Source organism: Tubulanus polymorphus, chromosome 6 (assembly GCF_964204645.1).
Source record: "Tubulanus polymorphus chromosome 6, tnTubPoly1.2, whole genome shotgun sequence".
Taxonomy (NCBI): Eukaryota; Metazoa; Nemertea; class Palaeonemertea; order Tubulaniformes; family Tubulanidae; genus Tubulanus; species Tubulanus polymorphus.
In genome coordinates, this window is record NC_134030.1 from 11,474,869 (window position 1) to 11,489,551 (window position 14,683).

The following is a 14,683-nucleotide window of genomic DNA, read 5'->3' on the forward strand; positions in this document are numbered from 1 at the left end:
GTTGTATTTGCAGCCTCCGGTAGTGCGTCTTCATGTTCTGAATGACGCCCGCATCCATAGGTTGAATGTGGCTAGTTGTGTTTGCCGGGAGAAAGTGCACGGTTACATTTCCAAGTGACAACTCGCCGTTCTCGTCCTCCAGTACAATATGTGACGGTGCGTTATCTAAGATTAGTAGCACGTGGCGATTTTGAGAATGCATTTTCTGGTTGAAATTTTCCAACCACTCGAAGAAAATTATGCTCGTCATCCACGCCTTCTTGTTCGCTTCATAATCACAATATAGCTGGGAGTTGAAACCCTTGAAACAGCGTGGACGTTTACTTTTACCAATCACAAGGAGGCGGCATTCCTCAGTGCCGTCTGAATTAGCACAAACAGCAAGTGAGATTCTCTTTTTAATTTTTTTGTGCCCTTTACAAATTCTGAGGTAGTTAAGGATCAATCAGGCAAGAGGGCATAATATAAACCAGTCTCGTCCATATTGAACACGTCCCTCGGAGTAAAGTTCTTGATAACCTCTCTGGCCTTTTCTATTACGGATTTCACAACTTCCTGATCGACTCCAGCACTTTCTCCACTGATTTTGTGACTGGATATTCCGTAAGGATGCTTAAATCTGTTCAGCCATCCACTGGAGTAACTAAACTCGCCAATTTCTAACTCCCCACTAAAATAAATCGCCTTTGCTCTGATAATGTCTTGGGTGACAGGAATGTTCTTGGCTCTTGTAGAGCTAAACCACAAATAAAGGCTTTCTCCATATTTTCATGTTTAGCTGACCGTAATCTCTTAGAAGACAGAGCTGCCTCAGTGTTTAATTCAGAATTTAACCATTTTTCAGCCTGTGCTAGAATATCGCCAATAGTTCGTCGTTTGATCGGCTTTTTCTATAATGTAGCAAAGTGATCTGCAACAGCTTGCTGCGATTTTGTTGGCCACTTCTTTGAAAATTCACAGATTTCACGCTTTTCTTTCACAGATAAAGACAGGCGGGGTCGTTTTTCAGCCATGCTTAGACAAGCGTTTAGATACACAATCTAAAGTTACCGCGCAGTATTGGTCGTTATGGAGACAATAGATCGTTGCGCTGTATCTGCAGTGTATTATAAGCCTACATATAGAATTGATCGCTAAATTTCTTCGCTGGCGGTATAACGCGACAAAAAGTAATGCTTAACAATATATTTGTACGCAGATTAGTGTTGGCGATTGGCGGTTAGCGGAAGGCGGTATGTCGGGATAAAAATACATTAGATTAAATACATCTGATCTGTGCATTGGCGAAAATACGGCGAGAGCTGGGGCTGGCGGTATTACGGGAGGCGGTATAACGGGATTTGACTGTATTTTGTTACCATGATTATGTTACCAAGTTATAGTTCATGACATGTTCTATGATTTTTGTGAGTTTCAAGGTCATTGGGTTTTGAATATGGTCAACAGGGGGAGTTGAATAGTAGAATAACTTAGTATTTCCATATTAAATTGGTAACGAGGCATTGGTTTTTGTATATGGCCACCAGGGAGCGTTGAATAATACAATATCTTAGTATTTCTATATTATATTTGTACCAATACATATTTTGTTACCACAATCATTTGCACAAAGTTGTAGCTCATGACATCGTCTATGATTGTGGTTTAAAGAGAAGTTTAAGGAAAATTTAAGTTAAAAGGAAATGAGTTATTCTATATGGTCACCAGGGGGCGTTGAATAGTAGAATAACCTAGTATTTCCTTATTATATTGGTACCTAGGCATATTTTGTTACCATGATCAATTGCAAAGTTGTAGTTCATGACATGTTCTATGATTGTGGTGAGTTTCAATGTCATTGGGTTTTGAATATGGTCACCAGGGGGCGTTGAATAGTAGAATAACTTAGTATTTCCATATTAGATTGGTAACGAGGCATATTTTGTTGTCACAATTAATTACTAAATCGTAGCTGCTGATATGTTCTATGATTGTGGTGAGTTTCAAGGTCATTGGTTTTTGTATATGATCACCAGTGGGTGTTGAATATTGAAATTGTTAGATTGTTGAGCATTTGAAACCACTTCCCAAGTGGCATGGTGTCCCTGGACCCCTAGTTGTTGTAATCAACTAATTCGTAGTTTGTTTGATACCTATAACAGCTCACCTGACAATCTTAATCCATGTGCAAATCAGCCGTAAAGTGAGAGTAAATTTCCATCGATTCAACGGTGGCAATTTTGAAAACTTGTGGAGGGTGCTGGCACCTGTGGACTGAGGCCAGGACAACAACACAAACGAACGAAATGAAACAACAAAATTGAAAAAACTTAAGAAATCAACATTAAGTCATATTTTTCTTCAACCAGAATTTGTAATGGAAAAAACGAAGATAAAATATAAGTTGGAAAACCATCAAAAATAAAAAGTGTTTTTCTTTTTGGAAGTTTTATATAAATCTTTGTAGGTCACCTTGTCTATCATGCCACATGTATGCAATACAGAGAAATGGCGGCCAATGGCGGAATTTGTGGAGAAATTAATTTATTTTATCAAAAAAATGTTGGAAATATTAGTTGGAAAACCATCAAAAGTAAAAAAGTGTTGTTTCGTTTTGGAAGTTTTATATAAATCTTTGTAGGCAAATTGATTCACGAAATCATATACATTGTGTTTTTAAAGCTTACAAAGTATTATTATTCTCTTTTCAGTCAACTACCGAAGATAATTGGGATAAGGTTAGATTGTGATTGGTCGGATGTGCTCAAAAGTGCTTGGGTTTTATTGTGAATTCTCAAGGGCACATTGGTAGCTTGGTTTCCATTGATCTTTTTCAGATATTTGATACCAATGTCAAATCGGCCTTTTTCCTCACTCAAGAAACTGTACCATACATGAAAAATAGAGGGTAAGTTATGATTTCTATCAAGGACCAAATCCCTTCCCTGAACCTGTTCATAAACTTTTTGATCAGACTATTGTTCCTATTCTAACATATGGCTGTGAGATCTGGGGGTTCTCCAGTGGCGGATTTAGCCTACCGCACTTGCCACTAATGCGGTAGTCAACATTTTTCCTCTAACAACATTTTATTTATTTCATGGATGGATTTGACTTAGCTGATTCCTTGGAAAAAACTACCCATATCAAAACAGGATTTTTCTCTTCCAAAACCCAGGAAATGTCATCTCAGCCCTTTAAATTTTTCAAAATTTTCTGGGGGAGGGCCCCCAAACCCTCCATAGGCACATGGTGCCTTCGGCACTCGTATTGCACATCTCGTGCCTTCGGCACTCGGTTGCCGAAATGCGGTAGTCATATTATGCCTCTGAATCCGCCACTGTTCTCCAACCTACAGTGCCTAAAAAGATGTCCATATTCCCTTTCTGAGGCGCGTATTGCATCTCAGAAGTACTCTATCTTATGTGTTGTATGGTGAAACCTTCTTTCGATCACGATTAAGGTGAGAATGTTAACTTTTTGGGCACAAACGGTCTCCTCCCCTTTCGGTAAATTGTTGCATATTTTATATAGGTCTGCAATGAAATAATCTTGAGGAAATGGGGATGCTCCAAATATTAAATGGTTCCAAAATATTAAAGATCGATTTTCAAAGTGTCATGGCTGCCGGTTTGAACAGCCCATAAAAACCAGTGGCACTTAAATGCCTTCAAATATCTTGAAATATCTAAAGAGTGGATATCACAATTCTTACAGTTGGAATATATTATGAGTATTAGTGTCTGGTGTTGTGTGAGTATTGAGACAGACTTTTGATGTGTATGTGTATGTAAGAGAACTTTCAAAATTTTGGCTGAGTCACATTCTGGAACTGGACTGGATTGAATTGAATTTGTTACTTATCTATACTGTCGCCATCATGAGTCAGCAGTCTACATTGAATGAATATGTTTTCAAACCTGTAGATAATGAAATTTCACAAAAACAATCTGAGAATCCCGAAGATCAAACCACTGCCGATGCAACTTCCAGCCTAGAAATAAGCAATGATAAATGTCCAGAACAACCACAATCCGTTGATGATAATACACACGATGATTACCACGAAAATGCTAATCTAGATGAAGACCACAATACCAGTATCATGGTACAAAATTGTCAAGATGATGATGATGACGACGACGATGATTATCTGACTGAATTGCGGGTACAAAATGGTCGACTTAAAGAGGAACTAAACCAGATGAAGACACAGTTCGCTGAGCGGCAACGTAAACAATCAACAACGATCGAGACAATCGAAGATAGCTGCGCGGATAAAATCGATTAGGCCTAAGAATGAACAATATTCCCGCAGGAACAACATCCGCTGGCTAGGAGTACCAGAAAGCAAGGATGAGAACTGTTGGGACATTATAGCTATGAAAATTGTGAATGAATTACAGCTGCCAGAAATAAAATCTACAGACATTGACGGAACAATGCTCTCCAAAAACTGGCCCTGTCAGATTCAAGATGGCCGACTGGCAGCCGTTGTTGTTCGCCAAAATCAGCACTTTTTACACATTTTTGAACGTTTTGAGGAAAATTTTGAAGATGCTTTAATCAATTACCTTAATCTTGTGTATACATTTGAATCCCCAATGGGCCCATCACCATAAGAAAAATTGGGTCGTTCAGACTCAAGATGGCCGTCCTATGACCTTTTTACAGATATGAGAATTCCCCACGGATCCGCGGTTTCCCGCGGATTTCAGTATTGAAAAATATCAATTTTCCAAATAGTCCAAAAATGATGTAAAAGTATGGGGGGGTGATGATCTCACTCAATTGGTCCGGCGCGATCGGTAATCAGGTGAACCGTAAAAGCGTTCAGTGCCTGTTTTACTTATCGTCACGTAAAAGTATCACGCGCAGACACGCACGCACAGCAACAGTAGTAACGTATATAGGTCTACTTACTGTTGCTGCGTGTGTGTGGCGAACGCCTTCGGATATTATACACTACTTGGTGATGATTTTTAGTGAGCATTCATCGGCGCATTTTTACTGCAATAATTCAGGGCTCGACCCGTAATGCATGAGATGCTGAATGTCATCAAATGAGGATGTACCACATTGGAACTAGCCATTACCTCCAAAATATAATAGTCGTTCATGGGTTCAAGATCGCTCTAAGTGCTCGGAAAACGTATTTAATTTCTAAAATTTTCTTGGGGGGAGGGCCCCCAAACCCCCCGAAATAGCTTCGCGCCTTCGGCGCTCGCTAGTGCTAACGGCTACGCCGTCAGCTGGTTCGCGTATGTCACTCGAGAAAAATAACCCGCGGATTTTACAGGTCGGCGTTCTCATCCCTGTTTTTAGTGGCCAAAAATTTAAATTTTGGCCCAAATTTTCTGAGTCCTGTAACTTCCTACTGGTTTGCCATTTCTCATTGCAATTTGTGACGGGTATTCTTTGAAAAGGTATCTTTTATACCCGAGACAGGTATTTTTGATCAGGCAATTATGACGCAATTGGCGGCCATCTTGGTGTCATCAGTACTCATTCATTGGTGGAAAAAGGTTTTCCCACATTATATTGATACCGAAGCATATTGTGTTACCGCAATCAATTGCAAAGTTGTAGCTCATGACATGGCATCCCTGGACCCTGGACATGTAGTGTGATCTTTGGGGCAGCAAAATTGGGCTTGTCTTTTCATGTAAGGATATATTAACTGAAAATTAACATTATCGCCACGTAGTCTATACCATCTTAGCCTAACTATTTTAAAGCTTGTTTCATCGTTACAATGTAAATCTTTCTGTAAAACTTTGAATACTGAATCATTCTTCTTCTACTGCGTCATGAAGGTATAAGGCCTGTTGGCCTCTTGTTATGTATACTGTATCACTCGAATTGTGTTTGTATTAAGACCAAGAGTTTGTCAAATAAAGTAAAAATAAAAACTTGGGCCAATTACATTTTTAGCTCATGGGTAGCAAGCTTCTGCAGTCATCCACTTTATAGCGTCATTTACTGGCAGACATGGTTTAAATACGTGCAGTACATCAGTTCCACTATTCAGTAAAACCCAGAACTATGATTGTGCCGGGATCACCGATTAAAGATTGGGCCTAAATGCACTGTGTCTTGAGTAAATTGTTCCTGACCTGCAGACGCAGCCATGAAATTTACATGCAGTGCATATGGCATGGAGATAACAAGCCTTATCGATGTCAGTCATAATTGTATCTAAAATGGCTGACTGTTGGGCCATTTTGGATTGAATGAAATCTCGTTCCTGTTCCGCTGGGTGCACTTAAGCCTTCGCCATTTTGGTGAAAAGTTATTGATCCCTATCTATTTATCAAATATTTTCATATCGGGGTATTGCTGGCGTGGCTCTAGTTTGAAGATGTGAACAACAGGTCTTAACTCATTGTCTTGATATTAATTTGTATACACTTCGTAATGGTGAAAACATTCTACATCAGTGATATTGCATAAGGTTATCTTACATCTTGGCAGGGGTGGAAGTGTGATATTTGTAGCATCAATTACGGCGTTCAATCCAATGGAGGTAAGTTATTTCTACTCATTCATTATTCATTATTACTGCATCATGCATTGTCTTTCCTACAGGGATGAGAATTCCTTCGGAACGGCGCTTTCCTCAGGAAAATATCATTTTTCCAAATAGTCTAAAAATGATGTAAAAGTATACTAGGGGTATGATCCAGTCTGGTGCTATTGGTTATTGGGCATGTCTGGCGTGATGATAATTGGACGAACCGTAAAAGTGTTCAGTGCTTGTTTTACACATCATCGCTTATTGCTTTCGTTTCCTATTTACTGGCCTGTTTCAGAGTTTTTAAATCGGAACCCTAAAAAGAAAAGAAAAAACTGGCTAGGGGCCTAGCCAATCATATTTTGAACACTGGTCACCATTTTAATCTTAATAAATTAATTATGTATACCTGTAATTATGTATACCTTTAATAATTACACTAAACCCCCACATAGTTGAGTCTGCTCTGATTAATCAGATATCATTTGCACCAACTTGAATAATGGCTAAACGCATAATTCCCGTCTTTCTAAGTATATTACTTAGTGCCTTACTAAGCACTAGTTATCTACTCACGACTACTTGTTCTCCCCTATATACCCCTGATCCTACTTAGTTCCTCTCACCTGATGATTGTCTCCAAAACGTTGTGTCTTTTGGTTTTAACTTTTGAATAATAAACTTTACTTTTTATCATATAAATTCTGTATAAAGTCTGGGTTTTGAACAAGTTATCTGTTCTCCACATCAGAGTATGGCTATTCTAGCATAGTTGATAGTTGACCCCGCTTACAGTGTTGTTGTGGCTCAACTTTACTTTGCCAAGACTGCATCTTTGTACATATATCGCAAAGGTAATCTAGACATTCCCAGAAAAAATCAGTTGTCTGCTCAAAAGTAAACTGTACTCAGTTGATCCTACTTAACCCATGGTCCATTATATGAGTTCTGATAAATATGATTTAAGCCGGGCGTACACAGTTGCGATCATTGTGTATCATCGATGAAAATCGTATCATCCCCGCATACCTTTGCGATTTTTTATGAGGACCTCGAGTTGGATTCAATCACGTGACTGAGCCGCCATTTTGAACATCACGTGATTGCTTCATCCTTAATTCTGATTGGCTACTAAAAATTTTCGTTCGGAACATTGACAGCGTAGCCCACACACCTTTACAATTTTCATCTCACAGAAAAATTGCATGCGAAAATATCAAAGATGTTTGATTTGTTGCGATGAAGCGATGATACGATGAAATCTGCTCCTGATGCCACGGCATAATACCTTTACGATGATGCGATAAAACCATGTGATGAAGCGATCATACAATCAATTGCAAAGGTGTGCACCGGGCTTTACATTTTACATTTTATGACCTGGACTAAAAAAGTTTTCAAAGGATGGTTTGAGAAACTGACACATTTTCACAATTTGGGACGCATGGTCAGCTTAGAACTTTTTCAATAATGAACAATCAATCTAGAAATGAGTTATTTTCAAGCAGAAATGTTGTGCTGCATACAGTCATCCATCATCAGGTGGGATGTTCACACAAATTGCCTCCAAACATTTTACTTGACCACAACCTTGACCTGGCACGACATCAAATGAATCAAAAAAATTTATATTGTAAAATGTATTTTTGTATTAGTAATGTGTCGTATGACCCCTGAAAATTATTTTTGCCATTTTTTTAATGAAATCTAACACCGCTTCAGGTATTTTGATTGAATCAATAATTTGGCAAGTGATATTTTCCTGTTGAAACCAGTCCATTTTATAGTCCCAAAAATACCCAATTTTCTCGGAATTATATATATTTAGCATTTTACAGTTCCCCTTTTTTTCTGGCAGTAGCAGCCTGTCGACCATTTACATTACTTATACGTTTGTGTTGAGAAATTTCACATGATGTTTAGTAAGTATGACTATATATGTGCTGTACTGTTAGGCTATAAAGATACTGGATAAGTTCTCTATAGTGAGCACTTGATATTATGGTTGTCGAGTATCTGTATGTATTGGGAAATTGGTAAAACGTTCCAACAAAGCTCTATTTATTTCCAGCACTGACATTTTACTGGTAGTAGGTATTGAAACCCTGGATTAATTCATTCAACATTGATAGATATGCTGATAAATATACTTTTTGGTATTTTATGCTAACAGAGGTCAGATCTATATGAAAAAAATTAAAAGATAGATTTCTGCCTGAAAAAAAATTTTAAAACCATGAAAACGAGACAAATCCAAGAAAGGAAAGAAAAAACGAAAATTTAAGAAAAATGTTATAGAATGGTCCTGAGAGTAACTTTCTCTAAGTAGTAAGCTATTGTTGGCACAAATTGTGACCACTGGACATACTCAGCTGATGTTTTGTTTTTATTAGGAGGTGAATAGTTGTTGGAATTGATGTGGCAAGTTTCCTCCATCAATCCCAAGCCATTTGGAAGTGCTAGGACGAAATGTGCAAAATTTCAATGAATTTTTCCCCATTCTACTAATCGATGCTTGACCTTGTTTATTGATGATGACATCACAGGGAAAGCCCTTCAGAAGGGCTTTCCCAGTGATGTCCTTTTTAAGAACATAGTATCGATTGTTCTGCCATGTAATGTGCTAGTGAGTCATAGGGAAAACCCATTACCATGCATATCATCGAAGTTGAATATGCTTATTACGAAGTGCATCATGATTTCAACTTTTATATGTTACTGCAAATCTAAGAACAAATCGATTTTTGTGCTTAAAATTAAAATGTATCAGATGATCCTAGTGGAACCATGGTCCTTTTTTGTGCCTTATAGTATGGAACTCAGAATTTAAGTACAAGCTGGAAAGATCCCAGTATTTTTGTTGTGAAAAAAGCTATTTGTTGCGATTTGATAAAAATTTGAAAATTCCAGAGTTCCCCTGAACATACCAGGATATTGTTTCATTTATCTGAGGTTTACATATTTCAGTGGATTCCAGTATATTCAGTCAGTAAAACGTCTCTTGTTGGAATGACGAAAGCTCTGGCACCTTCTTGCGCCAAACGGAATGTTCGGGTTAATTGTATAGCTCCTGGAATAATCAAAACAAAATTTAGCAAGATGGTTAGTATATTGTTTTCTTCATCTGCTGCACATTTACCAACACCTATCTGAGAGGTAAAGTGTAATTGAGATTCAATTAATATCAATCATGAACATAAGATTATTTTATACACTGAAGTATTGACTTGTAAGATCAGCCCATTGGTCATAAAATCTAGACATCTTGCCAAACCTCATTATTGAAGATATTAGGTAAAACTACATAAAAAATCTCCTATATTTCTTCATGAGAGATAATTCGAGTTAATATAGTTGTATAATTGGCAAATATCAATGTTCTATGATTGTTCTGGCATCCATTGTTTTACCAGTATGTACGGAGGTGCTTCCCTTATTGAATAAGCATTTTTGTAAAGTGCTTGGTCTCTAGTCCATGTAATTGTGCGCTGCCTTCTCTAGTGATTAAAGAAGAGTACCTTATGGACTACAAATGATTAATTATTCCTTGACATCATTATTTACTGCAAGATTGCCAAACAATCAATGAAGCACCCATTGATTTCTTAAGTTAGAGCTTTGAAAAACAATTCATTTTACACGGGTTCATGATTCCATATATCTTGAGTATCTGTGATGATTTGTTTATATACTCTTTGACTGATTGTAGCTTAGCACATTTTATGGGAAGTATGATGCTTGATTGAAGCTTGATTGATAAATCTGGCATGGTAGCTGTTGTTTCTTTGAACTGTCCTCCTGATAAAAATGTTCTACCCGGTACCTTGTTATTATTGCAAGCATTTTTGTTACAGCTCTGGGAAAACGAAGATCTTGGTAAAACCGTTTTAACATCTATGCCTATAAAAAGGTACAGTATAAGACTCAATGGTACATTACTCTATAGGCGCGTTCACACGACGAAATTTAGACCGGTCTAAATTTGGTCCGGTCCAATTTAGACCGGACCAAGCGTTCACATGGGCAAAAATACTGTTCCAAATTAGACCGGTCTAGTTTATACCGGTCTAATTTGGCACGGTCTAAAGGAGCGAACCAGGTCCGGACCAAATTTTGGACTGGTCTAAATATGTGTGTGTGTGGACATAAACTGGTACCAGGTCCGGTCTAAATCGTAATTCTTAATCTCTGCAGTATAGATGTCGCGACCTCTGCGGCAGAGTATGAGTCCAGCTTATTAAGTTTTTAATGCTTTTATTACCGTTCATGTAATTATTCTTAAGAACTGTTTTTCCTCCCTATACTATGGAAATGTTTGGAGCATAATTCGTATTCGTATATCGCGATCATCATCCGTTTTACTGCCGTACTTTGAACCGTGTTTAAACGACACTTAATGGTTTCAGCGTGATAGAATAAAATCGAATTCGCAAAAATGTCTAAACCTGACAGAGGATCGAATTGGTCAGATGAAGAATGTCTTGCTTCGAATCTGGAAGCAAGACTTCATCCAGGTGCAATTAATTATTTAGCAGATGGCGACATCTTGTGGGCCCGGTGACAAGCGATTTTATCACCGCGTTTCAAAACACTGTGTGAACGCTCATCAAAATTTGGTCCGGTCTAAATTTGAACCGGACCAGGGACCGACCCATTTAGACTGGTCTAACTAGTTGTCGTGTGGACGCGGCTTATTAGATATTTCATGTCTAAGTCATGATTAGTGTTGAATGGTGGTTGAAATTACATAGTGTAGTAATATGTAGCTGTTCTTCATAATGCCTACGAAAATCTTCCATATTAGTTTTATGAAACATATGGAATTCACAGGCATTGGACTGTTTGCGGGTGGGTGCTGTAGTAGCAGGGTGGCATTTTTTTACAATACATTTTTAGAAAAGGGAACTAAGGGGTTGCACGTGCCGCAGGTGTGTCCCCCTGTATCCACCCCTGGACTTGATGACATTAGACCACACCAAAAAAAAATCCTGTTTCTCGTGCGGAGCAATCACCAAAATGGGTAGGTAGGTAGGTTGGAAATTTTTAGGGTATTCTTCTAACAGTGGGTAGGTCACCGCAAATGATTTTATACAGGACCAAATCTCCAGTTGAAATATGATTAGCAGTAAGTCAAAGAAGATCACAATAATAAAAGGAAGTTGAGGTTTTTATACAATAAACTATCAAAAGAACTATATTTTGAACAAATTTTACACTTACAAACTGTTTATAAAAAGAAACACATCAAAATCTTGAATAGGCCTTTAATATATTTTATACAGAATTCCTGAATCCAAGGTCACCATAAATGTCTGATAAGCAATGTTGTCTGAGCACACCCGTACCATTTCCAGAATTAAATTGTTAAATCCGATGTATAAAAATTAACAAGATAGAAATATTTACAAGAATGGGGAGCTTTGTAGTCGGTCGGCAACATATATATTTTTGAAAAAAGTTATATCATCCAAAACATTGAAATGAGGTCAGTAGGCAATTTTATTTTATTTCGAAAAAAATTATTTGAAATGATGAAATATCGGGTCAGTCGGGCCCAAAAAACATGGTTTTCTTTTGGTGTGGCCTTACCATCATCCGCATCTCCACTATCATCTTCTTCTTTACTGCCATTCACCATCATCGCCATATCCACCATCATCACCATTATCAAAATCATCTCCATCTTAACCATCACCACCCTCAACCATCATCACCATTATCCCAATCACTAATATCATCTCCACCATCATCGCCATCTCCACCATCTCTGATGAACTGCTGGCATCAAGACTGCTACGGTACCAAACCCAGCATCTTACCCAACTTCTGATTGATTTTATTATAGCATTATTAATGCAAACCCCTCCAATTAGACCATGGCTGTCAGCAACGATGATTTAGAGTTTCGTTATAGTTCAGTTATATATTGATATGTCTCAATGAGCAGAGCGTTGAAGATTGAAATCGTGAGATTGTCGAACATTTCAAACCATTTAACCATGGCATCTCCAGACCCCTTGTTTATCATATTTCTCATGAATCGGTCCCAAATGATCCGGATTACGAACGTGACGATTTCAGCACACAAATCCAGACCGTGTAATCGTCCAAACAGTTCCATCCATTACTAAACCGTAATTCTATGTATTGTTTGTACATTGATTATCACCTCGTATTTTTGGCCCTCGGGGAATAGTGCCATTAAGACGATGTCTGGAAATCAGCTGTGTACCGGGTATGTAACTTGCTAAGCACATACACTCGTCTGTACGGAAGAGCACCGGGCCACATGAAAATGTTTCTTCAAGTCGAAATTTCGACTTTTAATCTCGAAATTTCGAACTGTCGTTTTCTCTTCAAGCTAGGGTTAAACAATGCTGAAATACGATACTGCCTTAGCAAGCACGATAACATCATTCTATGACCGAACAATTAGTCGAATAGGTGCAAAGTTTCGAGATTGAAAGTCGAAATTTCGACTTTAGAAAAAAATGTTATGTGGCCGCAATGCTCTTCCGTACGTCTGCGTGAATGCGATCACAGAAAGAAATAGTTCCGGGATTTTGGTTAAACGTTTTATCATTGTATTGCGCTAATGGTGATGACAGTTGATCCCAATCATTTGGAAAACATCAATTCAATCAATCTGAATGATTGGTCCTTACTGACCATTGCCTGCTTTAGTTGAAAAATACAATTGCACAGTATGAATAACGTTTAGCAGATATAGTATATTCACAAATTGGCATAACTATGAAGATGATAGATAGAGACAGGCGGGCCATAGTGCATAAACCACAGGACTTATGGTCCTGTTGTTCTAAAAGCCAGGTTGGGTCTTTTAGTAAAGTGGTTATCTTATTCATTACCTTTATATACTTACTTCAACGTCATCGAAACCACCAGAATTACAAAATAAATCCTTAAGATAAAAATGTCATGCCAAGTTCAGGACCAAACTTTACATACACAGATATAGAGTCGGCATGCCACTTGATTCATGTACACTACATGTGCTACTGATTCCATCATTCGAAATCTTATTTTTCAGATTTGGAGATGTTGATGATTGTTCAGGAGTAGTTTCATTTCTCGCATCACAGGACGCAGCTTATATAACAGGTGAAACGATTGTTATAGCCGGTGGCATGCCATCTCGTCTCTAGACATATACCCTGTTTTATGGAGGGCTTAACGTGACGTCATAATATCTTGCTAACCAATGCTGGACACTTCTCATGTATAGAAATACGTGTATAAGATATGCCGTAGATTGACAGACTTTGAGGGTCACACCGCGGTTTGTAGTCCGCATCAAAAGCATGGCCGCAAGACGTCTATATGAATACGATTTTGGGGTACCGGCTCAATTGCAATAAAACGAATAATCGAAGATGAGAGTGTGAATGAAAGGATAAGAATTTGACCTTTTTCCGACACTGATAAAAGGTCAATTACCATCTGTAGACTTCCAGCATTATATGAAATACGATAAGCAATCAAATATGCGAAGAATATAAATGAAAAATAGTTACACGAAGATGTATGTTTAGTAAATTATCAATTAAATATTAAGATGAAAAAGGATATTTTTCGTTAAAGTTCTTTTTTGATAACCGTATACTGTTTTAGAAATCATACCAATTTAATCGTCAATCAACCTTATAAACTATGATAGACGTGAATAAATCACTTAAGAAGTATAAGATATTTAATATTTGTTTATTTTCTTGGATACATACATTTATAGTAGACCCTGATTATACATTTGTATAATTGAGGTTATTTTGGAACAACAGGGGTCGAAGGCCCTCATGTTGGAGTAGGCCTTGAATTTCCAATACCTAGATGCAATTTCAGGTCCTTCCCAATATAAACCAACAGGAACTTTGATACTTATTCACATTTCAAGTGTTGAGACAATGATCAAAAGGGCCGTGGCCGATTTTAGTGGGAGTTGAAAAAGGCCATTAAAAAAAAATTGGTGTGACTTTTGAATAGGCGCTCAGTTTTCAAGACCGTCTTGGAAAAGACGGTCTGGATCGGCCCCTGAACAATGAAATCGACGCGGCTTCAGGAGAATGCTGGGTTCCACATCATAAAATATACACATAGCCTGTAGATCATCTAGATGATGGTGATACGTATAAATATAGTGGAACTGGTGTACGTCGGACAGCTTTAAGTCGG

The 14,683-nt window shown here is 37.9% G+C and overlaps 1 protein-coding gene across 2 annotated transcripts in view; it reads left to right on the forward strand.

Moving 5' to 3' along the window:
• The window catches only part of LOC141907864 (dehydrogenase/reductase SDR family member 4-like), a 65,760-nt gene extending 51,576 nt beyond the window's left edge, over positions 1-14,184 (forward strand). For both annotated transcript variants that reach the window (XM_074797609.1, XM_074797610.1), the window contains exons 5-10: positions 2,691-2,717; positions 2,817-2,887; positions 6,454-6,505; positions 9,461-9,595; positions 10,348-10,403; positions 13,545-14,184. In XM_074797609.1, coding sequence (XP_074653710.1) covers positions 2,691-2,717; positions 2,817-2,887; positions 6,454-6,505; positions 9,461-9,595; positions 10,348-10,403; positions 13,545-13,659 — 456 coding nt within the window. In that variant the 3' untranslated portion in view covers positions 13,660-14,184. The remainder of the gene's footprint in view (positions 1-2,690; positions 2,718-2,816; positions 2,888-6,453; positions 6,506-9,460; positions 9,596-10,347; positions 10,404-13,544) is intronic.
• The last annotated feature ends 499 nt before the right edge of the window (positions 14,185-14,683 follow it).